Consider the following 21,852-nt stretch of genomic DNA (forward strand, 5'->3'; position numbering starts at 1 on the left):
CCGTTTGTACCCCGCCGCGCGATTGCGAAGGGTCCCGAAGGGTGGCCAACCCTGTGTGCAACCGTTCCGGTTTTTTGCGGTGATAAGTGATAAGGGATACTCGACCGTTGAAACATCCGAATATCGTTCAACGGATATTAAAATTGTGCGAATAAAAGTCTTCACGCTAGAAACGTAAATATTAAGATGTTGATGCGCAAGTATGAATTCTGAAAAGTGGAAACGATCCGCCCCTGTTTATTCGGGTGGCTGGAAACACGACAATCGTGCGTACATTTTTCCCGTATCTATTACAAATAGAATGCCGGACAAATCGACGAGCCCAGCAAAGCTGTCGCCGGCACGGATCGCCGCCTTCAAACGTGAAATGGAGACGAAAGAGCAAATACGCGGGACAGTCGTTGAATGAGAGATGAGAAGCGACATGTCGGTGGGAATAAAAAGTTAAAGCGCGCATCGCTGCGAGTTGCGAGACGAGACCGGGCCAGACATCGAGACCAGACATCGGGACGAGACACAAGAGACCCGAAGTAAGGAAACAAGCGACAAGAGCGTCTAACCGGGGGGGTTGGTTAGTTGGTTGGTCGGTCGGTCGGCCTGTTCGATAACTGGGCTCTGTGCTCGCGCTTCTTTCTATCTCACTTGCTTCCACCGTCTTTCGACATTAGCGAGGGTAAGCCGCGAGGGTAGCAAGACGAGGGATGGTCGAGTCGTGCAGCCGGCACGCGCTCAACGAATTTTTCATCCAACGGATCTCCGCCAAGGTGCTTCCTCGACTCGGCGAGGAGGGAAAACTGGAATCCTCAGATGGCAACGATCCCGAGACGTATATCGCGCGAATGCGCGCCCAACCAAACAGTCCCGCGGATACGCGACCATTATCGAACGGATGTGCGACTTGTAATTATCATGTTTTCGGGTTTAACTGAAATGTTCGAACATAGCACAGAGCGACCAAATAAAAGGTTGCTGACACGATATCAAGATACTGATGAAAATAGAAACTCAGCATTCGGTACTCAATGACGAGATCTCTCGCGGATGTTGAATGCCTTGGCTGCACACTACCGCGCGTTTTCGAGCGCGCGGGCACGACGGCGTGTAATCCACGGGATTGTTCATCGAATCCACAAAAGACAATTTGTAATTCGTCCTGCGACCGTTGCGAAAGTGGCAACCTTCGCCTTCCGAAATATTGTGAGACCTGCCTTACCGGCCCTACAGGATATGTTAATATTCTGAGACCCCGAAGAACTCAAACCTCTTTCATTCTCCTCCCTCTTCCTTCGTCAGTCTTCCCCTAGCTTTGCCTCGGCATAAAACTTCGGGGCATTTAAATATTAAATCTCGATAGGAAAGCCATTGGTCAAAGAAGCTTGCACCGTTCAATACGCTTGTCTGCGTTGACGGTTGCCGTCGTGTCTTCTTTTTTTACTTTGTCTTCCACGTTAATCGCTTTTTACTGAATGTGCGAACTCGAGAATCGACGGTCGCTAATGATGACGGCCGAGATGCAAATTGATTGATATATCGCCCCGTTATATAACGTTTTATAACGTTTTATAACGATATTATTATAATCTACAAAGAATTGCCCCAATTCGAAAACACATAATATCCATCTAAGAGAATGCACGTAACATTGCGTCGTTATCTGTGCAATATGTACATTGCACGATGCAATTAGAAGTCCCATCTTTGCCTTGATCGCACGTGACTTATTATTATATTTCCATTATTGAATTAGTTGACAACAATTCGTACTGTTCGTGCGAATCAAGAAACACACGTCACAAGCCCGTTTTAGACTATGCAATACATTGCGCAAGATTTGACGCAATGTTTAAAGCAAGAAATATTGCAGAATATCATACACAAATTGCACGCAAATTGCATGTGTTTCATAAATTGCGCAAGTTATTGAAAACGTGCCCTATTCCTGAGCAATTTTTTGTCTGCTGGTATATTGCCGCCATGGTTTCTGTTCTTTTTAGGTAAACTGTCTGTACTAATACAACGAGTACGAGGTGTCTGTTCGTTTTAGCTGCCTAGCACTAATGCAGAAAGAACCTCGAAAAAGAACAAACCTTTGTTACTTGTTTGTTTATGATTAGCGTAAGATAATTGCCTCGCTACTCGCCTCTGTATTATTCGTTTTGTTATGCATGTTTCCTATTAATATAAGCACGCTATTCCTATATAATTGATACGTCCCTCCATGTTTTCAGTTTGTACATATTGCATATAAGTGCATATTGCGCAAATCTTGCGTCAAATAAAATGTACAGTATAAAACAACAGTAGGTATAATACAATTCAACGGCAAGCAATTGTTGCAGCAAAAAATTGCTCAGGACATTGCGTCAAATCTAGCGCAATATATTGCGCATAGTCTAAAACGGGCTTAACAAGTAACGCTCATCACCGCGCACCTATAGCTAATTACCTAATTTGCACGCGAGCGGCACGCTTCGGCACATGTCGTCGACGGTATCTGTCTACGGTGTCTAGCTATCAGGCGCGCACACACGCGTCTCGAATAGCGCGCTCGATACTAGAACGGCGCATATAGGGGTGCCCCATCGACGCTGTACCCCTCGTACAACGGACTTTCAAGGCAACGGACGAGAACGGAACGCGCCATGTGGCGGCGGCGCAACACTTCCATGCCGCTGCACGATGGCATTTGCAACGGCATAACGATAACGTCCTGATCAAGGACCACGAAAGCCGATCGCCGCCCATGAAACGCCACATTTTCCGTTGCGAGCAACTTTAAAGACGAGACATGTGCAGTCTCATTAACTCTGCCCGTAATGCGCGTAACAGGACTTGGAAGGACTGAGCCTTTTGTTTAAAGCATCAATGATTGATCGATAACTTGATTTCCAAATTATTCCGGTTTCGATGCTGCATAAAACATTAGTCTCTTTTTATCTATATGAAGAAAATAGGTAATATTCCGGAAAGGTATGAAAGGTATCTTTCTAGCGAAAATTTGTATTGAAAATGATATTATACAATGCAATAAAGTCATTATCAGGAAGTGAATTGAACTAAAGTTAAATCTTCGTTATTCTAATATTAATTTAAAAGCATTAGATAAAACATATCCCGAAGAAAACCTCTTTTTACCTTTTTTCAATTGTTATAAGTTTATTTAATGTTGTAATTAATTAAGTAGCGATAAAAATGGCTCGTTACTATAACTCTTTTACCATCTAAAATTTATAAAGACTTATCAGTCGGTTTTTTGTCTTATCAGAACGATCATCAATTAGATTGAATACTAGTTGTCGTATTAAGCAGATAAGATGCAGAATCGGTCAATCACCCCTAGAGTTAAACGTGGCGTTGAAGAGAGACGGAAGCACGAACCCCAGTCCTTCGTGCGAGACAGCTGTATTCTTAACGGTCTCTCAATGTGTTGACGTCTAACGAGGCTAGGTCAGTATCGGTGCAGGCGGGGTGGGCTTATTTAAACTTTTAATGAGACACGAACGGATTAATTTGTACTGAACGATTAGTAATAAATGAATAATAATAATAAGTGAATTAAGTTAAAATACTTAAATAATTAACGTAAAACGTGATGTATTATAAACAAAAAACGTATTATAATAAAATTAATTAAAGCATCAGAAGTTTTAATATAAAAATATATCTGCATCACATTTTATGACGTTGTATCAGTAAAGCAGCAAACAAATGATAGAAATTTGAACATGAAAACATATGCATATAATTGCGATTATTGTTAATAATGAGTTAATTATAATCATAAAATTATATAAAATAATAATGAAATAATGTATTGTACATTGACATAAAGGTTTCCTTGTTATGTTACATATATATAGAAATACCAAAAATGGCCTTAAAAAAGGATTATAGGATATTTGCGTTTGATAACATCATCGATATCCCGATATAGCGCTCAAGTACCGTAAGTATCCCCAAGACATGGTTCTCGATTTCGCGCGCCCATCCCCGTGCCCGTATCCGTGCTTCGATGGAGGCATGACCCAGCCGTTCGTTTGCACTGCGAACCTTTACCGAAGGCATGAATAAAAGGGGGCGCCAAGCCTAACCAGCCACCCAACAAGGAGCAGGTGAGCACCTGGTCCTCGTAACCCTGGCACGAGCTACTTGTCTCACGGTTGCAAGAAGGTGCTCAATGATGGCATTGCAAATTAATTCAACTATCTCGCGGACGATCTTTCTACATCTTAATAAATCTATCTCTTTATTTGAAATTTTATGAAATTAAATATTTATCGAACAACGTATATTATAAAGCGTGTAAATAGTAATTATGTTATGTTATAAAGCATGAAAATGCGAAAATTGGATAATAAGTCCAATGTAAAGCACAACGTATTTTGTGATTAATAATTTTATAATTAAATCATAATTAAATTTAATGGATTCTCCAAATACGTCACATGAAAGAAACAATAATATAATGTTGATAATATGGATATTGAAACTGTGTGTAACAATTAATACTTTATTACAAAATCGGAAAAGCATTCGGAGTACTGGCGAGGGATATTACGGAAATGAGAAACACTGACGTCTCAGGCCGCGAGTTCGCAGGACTCAGACCGAAGGCAGACGTTTACGAATCTGAAGGACGGGGAAATCCCTAGTCCACCTAATTCCTTTTTTTACCGTGGCACCAGGTCTCACGTTCCGCCCTATCAATGTCCATCCTACCCGTAATTAACTCGATGTTCTCTTCTCCGCCCATTATTATCAAAATAATCCATTGCAAGTTATTAGTGACGTTGTAGTTGTTAAATTGTCGATGTTACAAGATTAATCTTGTATCGTATCTTAAACTTGTTGTGCAGATTTGAGTATTTTCGAATAACATGTATCATTCCAAAATTTACAACATTACTGGGTGTTAATTTAAATTTTTATTATAATTATTTAATTATAATTATTAACATATAATAATTATATCTTACGTTTGCATTTTTTATAGTTTGAGCGTTTCTTATATCTTGACATATCTACCAAAGTTTCTAGATTAACAACGATATAAATTATATAACGCAAAAGATTTGTCACTTACAAGTTTTTAAATAAAATTATGCATCATAATCCAGGTTTCAAAAAAGAGGATTATATAACTTTTTTTTCCAGATAAAAAAGGTTAATGATGGCTATCGTTAACAAAAGGTCGTCAATATTTTACCTCGCAAAAATGACAAAACTTTTGCATGCAGCTAATGTTCCAATAATCCTGACTCACCTCGAAAAGCCTGAGGATGACGTTTCTTCGCACCGCTAGGACTCAATGACGATCTGCCCAAATCATTGACGATGTTGGACATCGGCGATGCCTCGACCTCGATCGATCCTTGGCCAAATCTTCTGGGAGATTGATCCTGCATCTCGTCGATGTTCATCGATGATGTATTCTAGGCGAATGTGGCAACGGAGATCGGATCTGATTTAGTCTGATCGGTTCCAACTCATGTCGGCGAGCCAGGCCGTGGCAAATGAAACGCGGTGTCTCGAATTGATGTTCGAGCGTGAGCGCGACGTTAACTTCTCTTGCAAGAAATCGTGACAACGATCTTTCAGTGATTTCTCACTGAATATCCGATAAAAGAATACGTTCAATGACAAGTATCCCGATCAGTCGATCGTGATGCGATACAGGCTTGACGTAACATTTGTCGGCGCCGATTGCCGAATCTGCAAATAAATCGCAGTTAATGCTGCTATTGATTGTCGGTTTTATGTTAGGGCAGCATTCATAATCTTCTTCTTATTATTATTATTATTATTATTAAAAAGTCGTCTTAAATATTTAATATCTTAAAATAATTCGTTACCCAATCAAATGGCTGTATTAGTACATGAAATATACTAACAGTATACTTAATATTATCTTGTTATAAAAATATACTATGAACACCGCCCTTAGCATCTCAACAGAAACGGAAACGCATAAATTAATCGCGCCAGCATAATCGTGTTCAGCCGCCTATCAGCGCTCGACACTCGGAGTGTCAAGTTGTTTTGAATATTGATAAATGGTGTGACACGCAAAAGTTACTTTACCGCACCGATTTTGAATGCCCGAAGGAAGAAAACAAACAGCAATTCCCCATAATTAGTTAAAAGTGTTAATTTTTTTAAATAAAAGAATGAAGGAATATTATAATTATAAAATAATCATTATAGTATATAAATTATTTCAACACTTGGAAAGAAACATGCGTTATATGATAACCATAAATTAAAAGAGAAAACGCCTCACCGCTTCACTATTAGATTAATGAAACTCACTAGATATTTTTTATGCAAATGTGAAATGCGCATGCATCATATTTCACGTTTTAATCAAGACGCTTGATGGGATCCTGGTTTAAATTCACGTGAAAAGATTCATGATCGACCCCTAGATGATGAGTTGAGTGTTGCAAATCAACATTTAAAAACAAATCGGAACGAGTCTATTCTTAATTAGATTGATATCGATGTTTCTTACCAGATATATATATATATATATATATATATATCTGATTTTTTCTATTGTATTAATTTTTCATTTATCGATATTTCCACGTTCTTCGACATTTCGACAGTAACGATATAAACTGTTCAGTAAATTATCTTGTTGTAAAATTTTCAAAATTGCATAATTTTCGAAGAAAAATAAAGATAATTTTTAATGCTAAAGCTACTCGTACGTCTGTTTAATCGTGTACTCATATACTGGATCATGCGCGTGTATTTTGACAAAGGCACCGTCACGTGTGCGACCTTAGAATTTGTTTAGGGGGCGTTTCGTACATAGATACGAACGATACAATAATACGAACAATAGTGTGGTACCGAATGCCGACACTGATTGTTTGGTTCTGATTGATCACTCGAGATACGTGACAAAATGTAGCGCAATTATGATACGCTGATGTGAATCACTCGGACGATCATAATACGTAGACTTGTATAATCAATCACAATTAATTATAACAAATTGTACACAACTATCAATGTAAATTCGAAAAGATAGATTCAAAAAGATATGCACAATATAATAATTAAATAATTATTTTTCAATGCGTTGTATACATTTTTTACGGTGCTCGGTGCTGTGCTAATCGCTGCTAAATATCATAATGCGATAGCGGCGGGACACCCTGTAGATAAACCACACGCGCGTTTTCTCATCACTGAAGCCGTTCGGATCGTTAGGTCTCACTCAACTTGCCTTCAGCCTCGAAGAAGCACACGATACGTTAAGAGCGCGATTTCGTATTTAATTCGATTATTTAATTCGATAGAAACGACCACTTTTGAAAACTACAAAGACATCGCGAGGAAAAGACAGTAAACGTGTGTGTGGTTATTGCGGCCCTTCCAAATGATTAAAGGCCGAGATCGAATGCCCGAGCAATGATTAAGCAAATGTAACGACACTTACTTGGCTCGCGCGAAACCGACAAGTCCCAAAGAAAGTTGGGCGACAGTAACACGACGCACGACGGTTAAGACGCGCCACCCGTATTTGCGACAACTCCGAGAGTACGGAGCATACTGATACTCCGAGATACGAGACTCGACCGTTGTCTAATTCGTTAGTCAAACGCGATAAGCCACACTGCCGCCAACGACGAGAAGCGCGAATCAAGGCGCGCGCGCGCGGGTGGATCGCGGGGAAAAGGCGCGAAACGCGCGATCGGCGGTGGGGAGAGGGAGGAGTAGGTCTGTTCGCTATAATGGTACTTTCTGTTCTTTGTCTCTGCTCTTGCCAAATATAAGAGGTAATCGTCATTATAAACGCGCGCGTGCGTAAACAATTCAAAATAAATTTTTTATATTAAACAAATCGACAAATTAAAATTAAAAGATTTTAATGTTGATTGTTTCTTAAATTTCGTAATCGAAAAGACCGGACCTTTGTCGTTTCATTTAAGCTAAATTTATATGGAAAATGAACATTTATATGGAAAGTAAATCTGAAATAAACTTACCTAATGTTACCTAATAATCCTGAGGAAGATAGGGAACTGGATGATTTTGTTGCAAAGCTTCTTTGAACTTGAATAGGGATAATATAAAGGAATCCAAATATTTTACTTTCTTTCGTTATTATTTTTCGAATATTGTTAAATGTCATTAACATAAGGTTGTATAATTGGAAATTATAAAAACAGAGAAATTTGCTTAAATTATTTTTCAGACTTTTCGACTTTTATGATATTTTAAATTTATATATGTAGAAATATAGTACATGCGCACATCGCTTATTTAGATACCACAATCTTTCAACAAAGTTTCATCTCAATTTATAATTTCAGAGATATAAATTATTTATTTTCTTAAATAAACCTGGAAAAGATTATTTAACATGTGCTTTCATCTTCGTTAGCTCTTTAACTATTACGACTATTACAGTAATTCTACCATCTAGTGGTGTTAACTTGAACTAACTTCACTCTCTTCTTCACTCACCCCTTATTCACATAGGATAATCCTGGGACAATGATCTCTAAGAGGACTTTATAGAAACATAATGAATGGTACAAGGATACCTGCGATCATAGAATAAAAGGATTGAGGAATTCGTCGTCGAGCTGAGAATGTATAGACTTTTCTATAAAATTTAGAAAATTTATTAGTTTCTCTATAAGTCAGGTAGTCAAGTACGAGTAATACAATATATTAGCACGTCGCAGTAGGTGCTCCACCAATACGATATGTAATAAGTTTATACTTTGCACAATTCTCTAATGAGTATTCTCGTTGTTACAAGGCAACGCACGTACACTTTTGTCCAGCATGATGCGTGGATGATGAACTTTATACCAATACAGTGCGATTTTCTTGGTAATTATTATATAATTAATTAATAAAGTTACTGAAAATAAATCGCTAGCTTTTTGCTATTCTACTATGCTCCGGATCAGAGCTTCTTTTTTTTATAAACATTTATCCCTATATAATCACGTAATAAGCGCATAAATTATCGTCACCTGGACTGTTCTCGTTTCTCCGATCAGGACAATTTCATCATAGAAGAAATTCTTCACGTATAACAAAAATATGTATATATGTATATTGCGTATAAGTATTCCTTACGTTACCTAATTTAACTCTAGAACGCTATATCGTGTCACTTTGTATTACCATATTATTACTCACACGTCCATTTTACGTATAACGGCAACATGATTATTATTTATTTTTAATTGAGAAAAAGATAAAAATTAATGAGTAAATCCCAAAGTCAGAAGTTGTTTTAAAAGACAATTTCAATGGAAAATAAATTTAATTTAATTTAGCACATGTATTATAAATATATAATATAAAGAACATTCGTAAAGAACATACACGAGCTTAATCATGAAATATATATATATATATATATATATATATATATATATATATATACACATTACATTAATCTTAATATACCGTTAAAAGCGTTACTTAACACATAAAACTTACATACGATATAGCATTTTAGCGTTAAGGCACAGACGGGACAGAACATTTTCTCAATAGAATCGCGAGATGTGAATACATGATAGAGGAATGCATAGGGGAATGCGATTAGTAGTATCTCTATCTTTTCTTCGTCCAAGTAAACTTTCATATATATATTGTACTATATGAAGGCTTTTAACTTTTTAAACATGATAAAGGCTTTTGTCGTATTGGCCAATGATCGCGGCATCACATGGAATGTTGCACTGAACGAAAAAAAGTTCTACGTTAATTCGAAAATATTTCTCTCTTTAGAGGATTCAGTTGTTGCTCACTCAATCACGTGGTTAGGCCTTTGTAGAGTTGTTTTGGGAGACATGATATACCCGCTTTTCACTACGTTGACGACGAGGTTTTTAGGTTTCGGCGGTAACGGCGGCGGTTTCGATAGCTTGGCGCCCATGCTGTAACTTGCTGAATGCGGACTCCTCGATTGCGAGTTGGTACCGTTCTCTATGATCGTCTGATCCGCATCCACTAACGTTCTATCCCCATCTAGGGTGAATGAGTTATCGAGACACTTACTTAAAGGCTCCGTAATATTAACCACCGCTGAAATTCGTTGGTTCGCGGCTCCGTTTGCTACATGCGTGGGATACTCGTATCCGCTGCAGCTTTGCCTGTCCTCGCTAGAATCGTAAAACTTTGTAGTGCCCTCGCAATTCGCCGACATCACCCGTGTCCTTCGCATCTTGTTAGAATCCGATGATTTCCCATTCTCCTTGTTCTGATCAGTAATTTCATAGCTTTAAGAGTCGAAACGCATGTGATATAGAGATCTTAAAAGTTTACGCTTGTGCACACACGCGCGCAAATTTTCAATAAATTGTATAAAGCACACATCTATTAACACATATAGTGCACACGTAATTATACCTTTAAGAAATCCGGCAGTTCGAAATTTATTTCTGTTCCTCTCTGGTCCTCCAGTCTCGATCTTTGTGCCCTTTTCAATCCCTCGTATAAGTCTGTTAAGGATAAGAATAAAATCACTTAAAAAAGATGCTCTTAACGTTAATCTCCACAACTGATTTTGTTAACTATTATAAATTCTTGCAACATATTGTAAGAAATAGCCTATGTGACAAATATATCACCGTAGATGGGGATAATTATCTTACCATCTCCGTCGAATCTGCCTGGAAGTTGCAATTTCACGCCATTACGCCACTTTGCGATAAGTGGGGGTTGAGATTTAATAACGGGCACTCCCTCGTGCGCGCAATCATTTGTACTACCTTTCTCACTTGTATTGCAGCATTTGGATTTTGCCTGGAATTAATAAGAAAAATTAGCGAAATGTGTCCATGAATCATTCAAAAAGTGGTTTCATTAAAAAGACAATGTTCAATATACCTTCTTTTTTCCATGAATCGTCGAATCTCGAAGGAAGAATTTACTGGACAGTACGGAAGATCCTTCCGAACGTTGATCATCGGACTGTACACGATATAAAAGATAGAAAAGCAAGAAAATCGATATAATAGAATTTATTTCAAACTTACTTTACAAGATCCTTCGCTATACTGATATTTATTTTTACTTTTCCCGACTAAAAGTTCCTCGAATACTCTATTCGTAATCTCGTCCAAGGTTTGCTGTACATGTGGTACTTGATCCAAATATTTGGCAGTATGCAACTCTCGTTGTAAATCTGTATAAAAAGAGAAATCATAATAATTTAATTAAAAATTATATCAGTATTTTATCAGTCTAATGTTTTATTGTTTCGCGTTAACATGTACATAACACGAACCTTCCTCATTTGCCACTACGATAAGGCGCGTGGGAGCATTAATGGCCATAATATCCATAGGAACGCAATGACCCTCGCTCCAAATACTAATTAAGTCTAAATTGAAGCCATATTTATTTAGTAGAGGCCTGAGAACCTCTTTCAGAGTTTTACCCTTGTGCGTGACAACGCTTATTATCCTTCGCGAAGGTAGTTCTACCTTTAAAACTTTTGTGAGAACGACTTCCACTTCCTGGCCTGCTAATACTGACGAAAAACATTTTGTGTCCACCATCTGCAAACGAGCATAATATGTTAATAAAACTATAATTCATATCGATGAAGCGTAATGAGATGATTGATACAAGTGAAATATATGCTACAACATAACAACAAGAAATAATTCTTTATTCACGATACGTGCGAATGTAACGCAAAAAACCATTGACGACAAATTGTCGCTTTTACCTCCACCAAATTTACATGGCATGCATTATGCGTTCGAGGCTTATTCGATAAGCCTCGCAAGCCAGCGCAAAAAAAAAGTAGATAAATTCTTCGGAACATGCAATCGAAGTTAATTAGAAGACGGGACAAACCTCATCCGTCGCTAGTATCAGAACGTCATAGTTGGAATATCGTAGGGCTCGCTTATCGAGGAGACGGGTAACCACGTCTTTAATAGTCTCGGTCTGGCTAGTCGTCACTACCGTGGTGGAGCCATCCGGTAATATTACTCGACATAATCCCGTACACTTGCCGCGAGCGTCTTTCTTTTCATTCGTTTGTCCGTCACAGGACAACACAGACTACAAGTGAATAGATATTCGCTCACGTATATGAGGACTAACATGTGCACTTGCAAATTTGTGTACACACTTTGATGTAAGAATGTATAACAGGAATAATTTATTGCAAGAAGAATTCTAGCAAAATGTTGCTCTGCTCTGCTCTAATCTATAGAGCATATTTTGAGCTACAAATTAATAATTACTTCGGCATATATATTAGTCTTTCATCCAACATTACTGTCCAATAACTATCTGCTCAAAAAGTATGCAAATTTCCACAAGCAAACGCATGATCTACGTAAATTTTCACACAACACTCGTTAATAACTAAATTTAGCAAAAAGTGCAAATTCGTTCAAGTACTAGCACATACAAACAATACGCTTGTTTTACATTAAAAAGTGTTATAACTACTATAAAGAATGACAATCCGTGTTATCATTAATTTAAGCACAATGACCATGTTATATAATATTTATTTAAAACGTCTTAAATTATTAAAACTATTAATTGCGACTCAGTACTCGTACAGATACGTACGTGCTTATTAAATGACTGACGTAATGCCAAATCCCACGATGCTAATGACGATCGACTACTGGAAATTGATACACTATCCTCGTTATTGTTACCTTCCGTCTCCCTCTTAATAACTGTAAAACTCTTATATATAGTCTCACTTCGGCTAGGGACTTTGTTGTACTCGGATTCACCACGATCTTTCGATTTAGATCTGAAAATGCAATAAGATTATACGATATACGAGGAGTTATGCGAGAAAAATTAAACGTTCTTTCAATGAAAGTATAAAATGCTTAATAAAATAGTTTACCTATTCTTTCTGTTCCAGGGAAGAATTGATTTTCGACAACGATCCTCCGCGTCGGAATGACTTTTCTTCAATTTTACGCTAGGCGAACTTGTCACTTGTAGATCACAGTCTTCCGTATCGACTATAGCGCTTCCTGATTCCAAGCACGAACGGTAAAGTTCTGATCGCAAAAATCTGGGGTAACTGTCAAATTTCATTAGATTGAATACTTGTTTCTGAGCCTAGAAAAGAAACACGTTGATTAAGATAATGCTGTAAGAGATCGATGCATCACGTACGTGATATTTGTACGATAGCGTATATGATATATTATTATAGTATATTATGCATATAGTCAAGAACATTCACAGTACCATATAACTAAAATAACTTGTATTTTGGTAAGTATTTTTATAAACCAAAGACATAAACGCAAATCAATGGGAAATAAATACCTGCAGAAATAGATCCGCGGGTGCTTCATCGAGTAGTTCTTGGGTAATTTGTCCCGACGCATGACTATCAACGTTTACTGGCTCGGCGGCTGTGCTCGATAAATGACGCTGATATATCTGGCAAGCTAATCGACGGCGCGCAGCAATATCTTTAGTATCTTTATATCTCTCACAAGCAGCCCAGAAATAAATATTTTCATGACTAAACTCCTTCTTGAGAAACACCTTGAATACGATGATTGATATGATTTAAATTCGATGATGACGTTTGATAAAGGTAAAACAAGCGCATGCTACTCACAGCGAACGTTTGCAAGCCTTTTGGATCCTCCAGCAGCTTTTCAAATCCGTTTGCCCACGTGTGTACTCCTTTGCAGTCGTTGCTTTTGTCACAGGACTCTGTACTGCCATACTGTAATAAATCAATTCAATTAATAAAACAAAATTCGATAGTGAAGTCGTAATAAGCACGTGCTAATATAGATACAGATAGATGCACGTAAATAATTTGGCAGTAAAAGTTCTGTAAAGTAAAATAGAGGAGACAATTTCATCTTTTATTCGATTTCGCGAATCTGTGTTTATTACAATAAAAGTTCAATCAATTTAAGACTAGCGTCATCTATTAGATGAGCAATTTACTCGCACGGTGGAACCTTCGTGCATGCTTTCGGCACCTTGCACGCGCACAACAGGTGCAATACGCGCTGTGAGAAAAAGGCTTCGTTGGATCGCTCACCTCGCGTGCGCTCCGTTTTCCCATCCTCATTTCCTTCATTTCATATCTCTTCATATTCGGACGCGCAATCTCAACTTTTCGTACAATCTTTTTTTAAAATTAAAATTATTGTGTAATTATAACCGAGCCAATTTATTAAATGACACTTCTGCCAACAAGAATTTTTTTAAATGTTTGCAACACTCCTTCTGTATCAATGGATAAAAATAAAATACGTTCTCGCACATGACGATTCGAGGAAGGAGGTTTAATCGAAAGCAAGCATGAGTCGTCGCGTCATGGGCTCACGAGTTCCGAAGCTCATGATTACCAATAATTAAGAAAACGGCTTGCGTCATCATATTCGTCGTTGAAAAAAAAAAAAAAACACTTAAATGAGCAGTGAGACAGTTCACTGTGGATTTAAAAAATTCTCACCATCGCGCTTTTATACCGTTGTTTATACAGTTTATATTATAGACGTGCTTGATTTATATTCGCTTCGGCCTGGCCTATGTTCACTTTACTACTTAATCGTCTCATATATAGGGTGTCAGATTTAATACGATAAAAAAGGACATCCCGTCAGATGGAGTTTACTCTTTTTACTGATCATCATTATTGCAATATAATATTATGAAATTTTCATTTGCACACTCTTTTTCCAGCTGTATTTCAACTAAAACATGAGAAACTTGCAACGCACGATGATGACACCTGCTTCAAACTCGTCGACTGATACGTCATTGGATTGTACGAGGCAGTGACGGATATATCTGCATTGTGCAGCAAGCAGCATTCGCGGTGCAAACAGCTCGCGTTCTTTTTTCTACGTACCGATTTCGCCAACACTTCCATGTCACGTTCTCACAGCAAGTGGTATCATTTATCAGTATCCGGCGCACTTGCACGTACAGCGAGGCAATATTGGGATAATATGCATACTTTGGGATGAATAAAGGGCGAGCGCGCGCGAGCGATCGACAATGTCGTTAACGTCAACGACGGGCATGAGGGCTAGACGGGCGATTCACTCGTGTAATAACGAGGGCTCCGCCCAGTGTGACGATCCAGCATCGTCGAGTTGCGCGCGAGCAACGATGCGTCTCGAAGAACCGCTGCGTGCTTGATAGACGAACCGACGCGACGACGGACGGCGCCGAGTACGCGGTACACCTGATCATCAGCTAGTGATGATCGGCACAACGTGGTTCGCCTCGCGCTTACTACCGTGTTCGCTGCAGTGCTGCGCGAACAAGACCCGCTGCTTCCCTTCGGTCCTCCCTTCGAACTCGACGTCCCGACTGATTCATTCTCATCGTTGTCCTCGACTCCTCGCTCGTCTCCCCGTGTCTCTTCCGCTCCCACCGCCACTACTACTACCGCACGGGGCCGCGTCATGGCCCCTTTCCCTCGGCCACGGCGAACTCTGCCACTCAACCTCGTTTTAGCATCTATGCAGGGCCGCATGCACGCGGATCACGCTACGCAAGCCGATTATTAATGTCGAATGTTTTCAACAGGTTGTACACGCGTTACGAGCGAAACCTCAGGAGAGCAATGCGCAACGAGCAACGGACTTATCTCAGTTGTCCACATCTGCATAATTCAAAGCGACACTAAAATTACCGCAAACAAATAAGAGAAAAGAAATTTTTAATAAAACTTATAATCCAATAGCAGTTAACAGTTGACCCGCCGCGCCGATCGTTAAATGAACAATGTTTTATGCAAAATGAGATTATAAATAATAATGGTAGCGCATCTTCTAGGTACGTCTGCAAGACGTAAACATTCTCCGTGCAACCGATCCTGCATTTATCGTTGCAAGATCTAGGTGTATTCATGTACCTAAATGTACATTCGGTGCATCAACCTTAGCTCTCGTGGGAACGTATCTTTTCGTGTTATTTTGAATGTTACCGACTATGATAATGCGGTCGTTAGAAACTATTTTCAACTCTACGTGCCCGCGTGATTTAAGCGAAACTTTCACGAGTCACCCTCCTCAATTCAATTACACTGATCAAGTCGTTACGCAAATTTGTAGCGTTACAAGAATCGTAAAACGAGCTTGCTAGCTTGTTTGCACCACAAACGAAATGTTCCTGGCAATTTCTGAGATTACCGAATACAAGTTTGCTTCAAGAGATATCGATTTTTCGTCAGGGCATCTATGAACGAAAGGAAATATGCGACCGCTGGGACATCCTGTGTACAAGAAATTCGAACCCAACTCGACAACGGGGCTCGTTGCGCGTGCACGGCGAGTTTGTATTGCCAGAAATAGCAGATACGCCCGGTGTATGTATGAAATTGAGTAAACGCACGTCGCACGTGGAAGAACGTGGCGTAAGAACGCGTTTCTGATTATTTCGTTTTCGCTTGACCGTTGCCTACGTATACAAGCCTTGGCTTGACGTAATTGTAAATAATAGGTAGATTGATGTCAGGATAAAACGGATGAGTTTCCCCCTTGAGAATTAAATAGATAACTTACTATGCAGTTGTCGGAGGCGCTGCTCCTAAAGTTCCGTATCTCCTGCAGGCTTCCCCACGGACGAGGCTTATCGGGCTTTCCGGAATGTGAATGACAAAAAGGTGGCCGCGCGTACTCCATGCTGGAATTGATATCCTCCAAGCTGTGCACCAGCGATTTGTGCACCTGGCCACAGTACACCTTCGGGCTGAGCTTGTTCGTAGTGTCCATGAGCCGCTTTAGTTTCTCCGATGCCGATTTAGTCGATTCTGGGGCGTCCTCGATGCCGTCGAACAACGCCGTGGTACAAACAGACGCGAGAGAGCCAACGGACGTACTGGCCAATGCGCTGCATGCCGCTACAGCAGATGTTCCCATGCAGGTGGTGGTCGTACCATCCCCACTCCCCACCACTCGCATCCCTGAAAAGCACATTTCGCAGTTCCCCCACCACTACTACTACTACTACTATTATCAAGTCAAAAGTAGACCTGCGGGAAGAAAGTATAGCAGTAACAAGTTCCAAAAGGACGAATACATTTTAAGAGGAGGCAGCACTATGTTTTTCAAGGAAGGGATGTTCACCGAGGGAAGAAAAAGGATGTGTGTTCTTTCATCAAAGAAACAATAGACAGCCGAAAATTAATGGAAAATAATGGAAAATAATGGAAAACGACGTAATGACATCGTGTTACCTTTAGAAAGATCGAGTTTTAGTTCCTTACTCCACCTGGCTTCCGATGTCGCGCGTACCGTCAGTCGATGACCCGCGGCATCGTTCACCGACTGATCTCTGGATGATCTCGCATTCTGCAATTACATGTAATGAATCATAATCATAATTGTACGAGATATCTAATACAAGCAGATATATAATATAAAATTATAATATACTATACATATAGAAATAATTACCTTATATTGCATATTAGGACACTGCCTTCTTCGAGCGCAGTCCGCGTTTGCCGTGTTTTTGCCCGAGCAGCTGCCATAGTCATCTTTAAAGCCAATTCCAGAATCACTGTTGCTTGAATGAGCGGTGGACGTGCTGACGTTACTCGGTTGCGGAGAAGCAGTGTCCAGACGTACGCGTGCTTCATTATACGGATTCATCTCTCCGTTCGTGCAATCGGATATATACAATGTCTGTATGGCACCGATGAGGCTCGTACAACTATCAGGGAATTCTTGGCAAACGTTCAGCTCCGACGATTTCGTGCATGTGAATCCAAAGACGTTACACACGCTCGAATGCACTTGGTGATCGATTAGCTTGTAATAAATAGTGAAAACGTGACACGAGTTCGAGACGATATCGTCCGTGTTCTTCATAGACTTGGTTAATATCCCAAAATATTGCTTATCCTGCTCGGAGAAGGAGTTACAAAATATTATACGATACGACGGATACTCGGCAATGACGCGATTTTCCGAATTTGTAAGTTTGATGTTGGCAACGTGAATAGTGAGAAGGACGGTAGTTGGGTTTCGCTTTTCTGCCTTCAGTCTTTTAATACATTTTCTCAGAACCTGCAACAGATGAAACATTCTGTTATATCTTACCATCATTTCCACAAAATAATACAACATTACACACAGTAGTAAATTGCTCTAGCAAATCAAAATCTAATGACACTCGAGTCACGAGTTTTAAGCTAAAGTATTCAAAATGCACCTGCATCATACACGACGGATGCAGCTGATTCGGTATATCAATAGTACCGAGATATCCGACAACTGTTCTATGTACAATCTTTTCAGAATCACGCTTGTGAGATACTGGAGGCGGCGGTGGTGGAAGAGGGCTCGTCATGTTCCAACGGTACTGCAAACCCGAGTAACTACTGTAATGATCTTTATTCTCTAGCGCTGCACCACCGACTTGAAACATCGCCCCGCTCTGCAAATCTCTGACCACCTTCGCTGCTCTGCATTGCAGCTGCAAAGCACTGACGTTACTGGCACGTGGCTTGTGAGCGTACTTGGGCTTGGATCTCACCGTGGCGAGACCTTCCTCGTCCGACGAGTCCGAGTAATAGTTTTCGGCAATTTGCAATCGCAGCACTCCCTTTGAGTTGCCTATCAGGTGCACCACGTCATCATGCGGCACCTTGCTGACATTGTGGCCGTTGACGGCGACCAGGTAGTCGCCAGCCCGCAGACCGGCGTTCTCCGCTGGGCTGCCCTGCACGATGCAGCTCAGTATGCATGGCTGCTGACCCGAGATCGTGAAGCCGAAGCCCTTTGCGCCCCGGATCACCTCGACAGCCCTAACACCGTAATTCACCCGCTTCTTCTTGCGCCTGTTGTGATGCATCTTGGCGCGAGTGGCACATCAAGACGGATCTCTGAGGAAACGGGCGCGTCTGCCGCCTTTGTCGTAAAGTCCGCGCTCCATAATTCGCATACTTTACGGACTCACCGTGCGCATCTTCCGCGCGACGCGACCTGACGTGACGTTTTATCCCTGCGATTTGATTGTCACTTGAAGTTGCTCCCGAGCAGCTCCTGATACGCCCACCTTTTTCTTATCATTTGTAAATCGCGTCGATCCTCATCGTAGACGCGTACGATAAGAGAATGCGGGAAAGACCGCTTCACTCGAAAACTCGTCCAACATTCGCCAGTTGGCGCGAAACTGCTGCAAACCACTGTAAACTGCTGTAAACTGCTGTAAACTGTTGGCCGAATCCCGTAATAGTCGTAATTAACAAACTCTACGACCGACTACCCAGTGTTTTGGAATGCTTCGATCAAGGAGGCTGGAGAAGAAGGTGATCGACCTTGTGGTAAATGCACTCGGTACTTCGGAGCAGTTTCAGCCTTTCCCAGGTGATGCCTGATGCGAGACACTTGTGTCGCAGAGTGCGCTGTCATCGACCATGTCCTCGAGACACCGATTGGCTGTCGACAACGAGTTCTGGACATGCCTGTTTCCATCATCCGCCAGCCGCCACCAATTGCCATGCTCGACAACGTTGCACTTTGCTGAATTGCGCGTGGTATATGCTTGGGTGGAAGAGCACGAGGTGACGGGCGAAGCCCAAGCATATATACTTTCCCAGTATAAAAAATTAATAATATTAAAGTAAGAAAGTTTATATGTATTCTGTATTCCGTAAGGGAGAATACACCTTTCTTTTTTATTATGCTTCCAAAGTCACTTCGAAAAGCTTCATTATATTCCTTTATTTTATCCCGAGTGGTGGCCGCCGCAATTTTTGTGTGTACAAATTGCGAAATTTTTATAAAAAGCATTTCAACTGTAATTTTTGTACGTGTATGAGTGCAAATGGCAACACTGTTTCACTAGTCACTCCAGGATCCCCTTAATTATAAAAATTATTGCTTCCCAAACTGTGAAAGTGCCTTCCTAAACTTGCCCAAACGATTCCCAAATGATTGCAATGGAAAACATTAGAAAACAATGAGATATATCGAAGATTATAAACATTTTCCATTATATAGGGTATGGTCAACAAATCCCTAGCGTTTTGGCTTGAAGTCTGGTTGATGACGTGAAACTTTATTCGGAGATGCAATTATTATTTCCCAAACTCTAAAAACATTACAGGCGTATTTGCCAAATGATTTGGCGTTGAAAGAAGCGAAAAAGAACACTATTTGGAATGATAACTATACGGCGGTTATGATGAGTTAGTTTATGCATTCGACAATCGAGAAGCGCATTTTTCAAAACGTTCAACCGTTGCGTTTATGGTGATGAACGTATCGCCGGCAAAGCATAGTTTCACGTTGACCCTTGCGCCGTCGTTCGCGTGTATTATCGACGTTACGTGAATCGTTTCGCCGAGTCACGTCAACACGATCGGAAAGTCACCGGGCCATCCATTCGCTGATACGGGCTGTACCGATTGCTGTTATCGGCCGCGCGAAGCGAGAGGGGCAAGCGGTTCCAGCGCAATAGCGCATTCCGGCAAGTACGCACTATCAACATGTCCATTCTCGCCGCAAGTAATAGCAAATTCCAGTACCTATTCCCGTTACTTTGATTACCACCGTAATCGTACGCCGCAATTTTACGGTCCGATTGAATCCGAGTTACGAAAGAGCTCGCCGAAACCCGTCGCCCGTCGGCCGTCACTCGCTCGCGAACCGTCGAGCCGTGTCGTCGTTTCTCCGCCAGAATGTTGCTGCGTCACGGAATCGCGGTGCTCGTCGTGATTCTCTGTCTGGGTATCAAACATGGAGACTTTCATTTCGGCGTGAAGCGGTCCTCTGTCTGAATTTCTTCTCGTCCTACGTTCACTCCGCTCTGCGGGCAAACCGAGTCTCGCTAGTTTTCTAGTGCATACGTACTTTGTTTCATTGAATATCAATTGCCCATGATATTGATACTTTGATCATTTGGAAGAGAAATTCTTTCGTTATCAGATTTTTGACCATCGTTTGCTTACTTATTCATTTGGTAAAGGTTTTGACAAAATGATAAACGCAATAATTTGTTCGCAGGAGTTTCGGCCACGGTATCACAGGTAGGATCCCGTCTACTGTCATCCATGGCTCAGGCACTGGAAACTCACGGAGTTGTTCCAGACGTGATAGAGAAGGCACCTTCAGCTCTGCTGAATGTGAGCTATCCCAATAACATAAAGGTTGAGATTGGCAAAGTGCTCACTCCGACTCTGGTCAAGGACCAACCCACTGTTCAGTGGGATGCCGAGGCAAATGCACTTTACACTTTGTGTATGACTGGTAAGTATTTGTCGCTGTGCAAGCGTACGATTGGAAATGTCCAAGAACGAACGGAACAGGAACATATTTTATTTTTAAACAGATCCTGATGCTCCGAGTAGAGAAAATCCGAAATTTCGGGAATGGCATCATTGGTTGGTCGGCAATATTCCTGGATCAGATGTGTCCAAGGGAGAGGTTCTCTCCGAGTACGTTGGTTCTGGACCACCGCAGGGTACAGGCCTGCATCGATACGTATTCCTGTTGTACAAACAAAATAACAAGCTCACCTTCACTGAAAAGCGTCTGACTAATCGCAGTGGTGACAACCGCGGCAAATTTTCCATTAAGAACTTTGCTGCGAAATATAAGCTCGGCGATCCGATCGCTGCTAACATGTTTCAGGCAGAGTACGACGATTACGTACCAATACTGTATAAACAGCTTGGAAATTAAATTTATACAGTATATTTTGTAACACGATGCGATGATGCATATATTTTACAGCTTTAGAATTAAGTCTCAGTTCCGGTGTTCTTTACCATGTGAAACACTTGTATTTCTCTATAAAATAAACAGATTTTCAAACTATGTTACGTTCTTTGTGTCTTAATTCATTTTGTTTTACTATTGTCTAATTAACCTGTGAAAT

General features: G+C 40.5%; 3 protein-coding genes across 8 annotated transcripts in view; 1 reads left to right on the forward strand and 2 right to left on the reverse strand.

Moving 5' to 3' along the window:
- Nucleotides 1-7,594, reverse strand: part of LOC105288007 (M-phase inducer phosphatase) — a 63,491-nt gene extending 55,897 nt beyond the window's left edge. Inside the window, exons 1-2 of one of the 2 annotated variants that reach the window (XM_011353932.3) lie at nucleotides 7,451-7,594; nucleotides 5,264-5,432 (exon numbers count right to left, since the gene is read on the reverse strand). In XM_011353932.3, the coding sequence (XP_011352234.2) occupies nucleotides 5,264-5,420 (157 nt within the window). In that variant the 5' untranslated portion in view covers nucleotides 5,421-5,432; nucleotides 7,451-7,594. Of the gene's footprint in view, nucleotides 1-5,263; nucleotides 5,713-7,450 lie in introns of both variants that reach the window. The other variant, XM_011353931.3, reaches the window with a different exon arrangement.
- Nucleotides 7,595-8,624: 1,030 nt separating this feature from the next.
- LOC105288011 (regulator of G-protein signaling loco) lies at nucleotides 8,625-19,283 on the reverse strand. Of its 2 annotated transcripts, none has more exons than XM_011353939.3 (15): nucleotides 18,181-18,822; nucleotides 17,421-18,035; nucleotides 17,201-17,315; nucleotides 16,527-16,927; nucleotides 13,610-13,720; nucleotides 13,309-13,533; nucleotides 12,875-13,095; nucleotides 12,583-12,775; nucleotides 11,851-12,060; nucleotides 11,273-11,546; nucleotides 11,022-11,170; nucleotides 10,873-10,956; nucleotides 10,638-10,788; nucleotides 10,393-10,484; nucleotides 8,625-10,243 (listed from the first exon to the last, which is right to left on the reverse strand). In XM_011353939.3, exons 1-15 carry the CDS (start codon nucleotides 18,820-18,822, stop codon nucleotides 9,788-9,790), a joined length of 3,939 nt encoding a protein of 1,312 aa, XP_011352241.1. In that variant the 3' UTR covers nucleotides 8,625-9,787. The 2 variants fall into 2 exon arrangements, with proteins under 2 accessions (XP_011352241.1, XP_011352242.1); XM_011353940.3 differs by having other exon boundaries at nucleotides 10,236-10,262; nucleotides 18,181-19,283.
- Nucleotides 19,284-20,127: 844 nt separating this feature from the next.
- LOC105288015 (protein D2) lies at nucleotides 20,128-21,791 on the forward strand. 4 transcript variants are annotated; one of them, XM_011353954.2, is made up of 3 exons: nucleotides 20,128-20,480; nucleotides 20,979-21,221; nucleotides 21,304-21,791. In XM_011353954.2, exons 1-3 carry the CDS (start codon nucleotides 20,462-20,464, stop codon nucleotides 21,654-21,656), a joined length of 615 nt encoding a protein of 204 aa, XP_011352256.1. In that variant the 5' UTR covers nucleotides 20,128-20,461; the 3' UTR covers nucleotides 21,657-21,791. The 4 variants fall into 4 exon arrangements, with proteins under 4 accessions (XP_011352256.1, XP_011352257.1, XP_019890024.1 ...); XM_011353955.3 differs by having other exon boundaries at nucleotides 20,136-20,442; XM_020034465.2 differs by having other exon boundaries at nucleotides 20,137-20,446.
- Nucleotides 21,792-21,852: the final 61 nt, after the last annotated feature.

The sequence above is a fragment of the Ooceraea biroi genome, chromosome 7 (assembly GCF_003672135.1).
Source record: "Ooceraea biroi isolate clonal line C1 chromosome 7, Obir_v5.4, whole genome shotgun sequence".
NCBI classification, from domain to species: domain Eukaryota; kingdom Metazoa; phylum Arthropoda; class Insecta; order Hymenoptera; family Formicidae; genus Ooceraea; species Ooceraea biroi.

Bases quoted from the DNA above. Each gene is read 5' to 3' on its own strand.
- LOC105288015 (XM_011353953.3), top strand. From the start codon at position 20,654: ATGTTGCTGCGTCACGGAATCGCGGTGCTCGTCGTGATTCTCTGTCTG. The intron at 20,703-20,978 runs GTATCAAACATG...ATTTGTTCGCAG, and splicing joins CGTCGTGATTCTCTGTCTGG to GAGTTTCGGCCACGGTATCA. The intron at 21,222-21,303 runs GTAAGTATTTGT...ATTTTTAAACAG, and splicing joins TTACACTTTGTGTATGACTG to ATCCTGATGCTCCGAGTAGA.
- LOC105288011 (XM_011353939.3), bottom strand. From the start codon at position 18,822: ATGCATCACAACAGGCGCAAGAAGAAGCGGGTGAATTACGGTGTTAGG. The intron at 13,534-13,609 runs GTGAGTAGCATG...ATCGTATTCAAG, and splicing joins AAGGCTTGCAAACGTTCGCT to GTGTTTCTCAAGAAGGAGTT. The intron at 10,789-10,872 runs GTATATTGAACA...TATTAATTCCAG, and splicing joins CGATTCATGGAAAAAAGAAG to GCAAAATCCAAATGCTGCAA.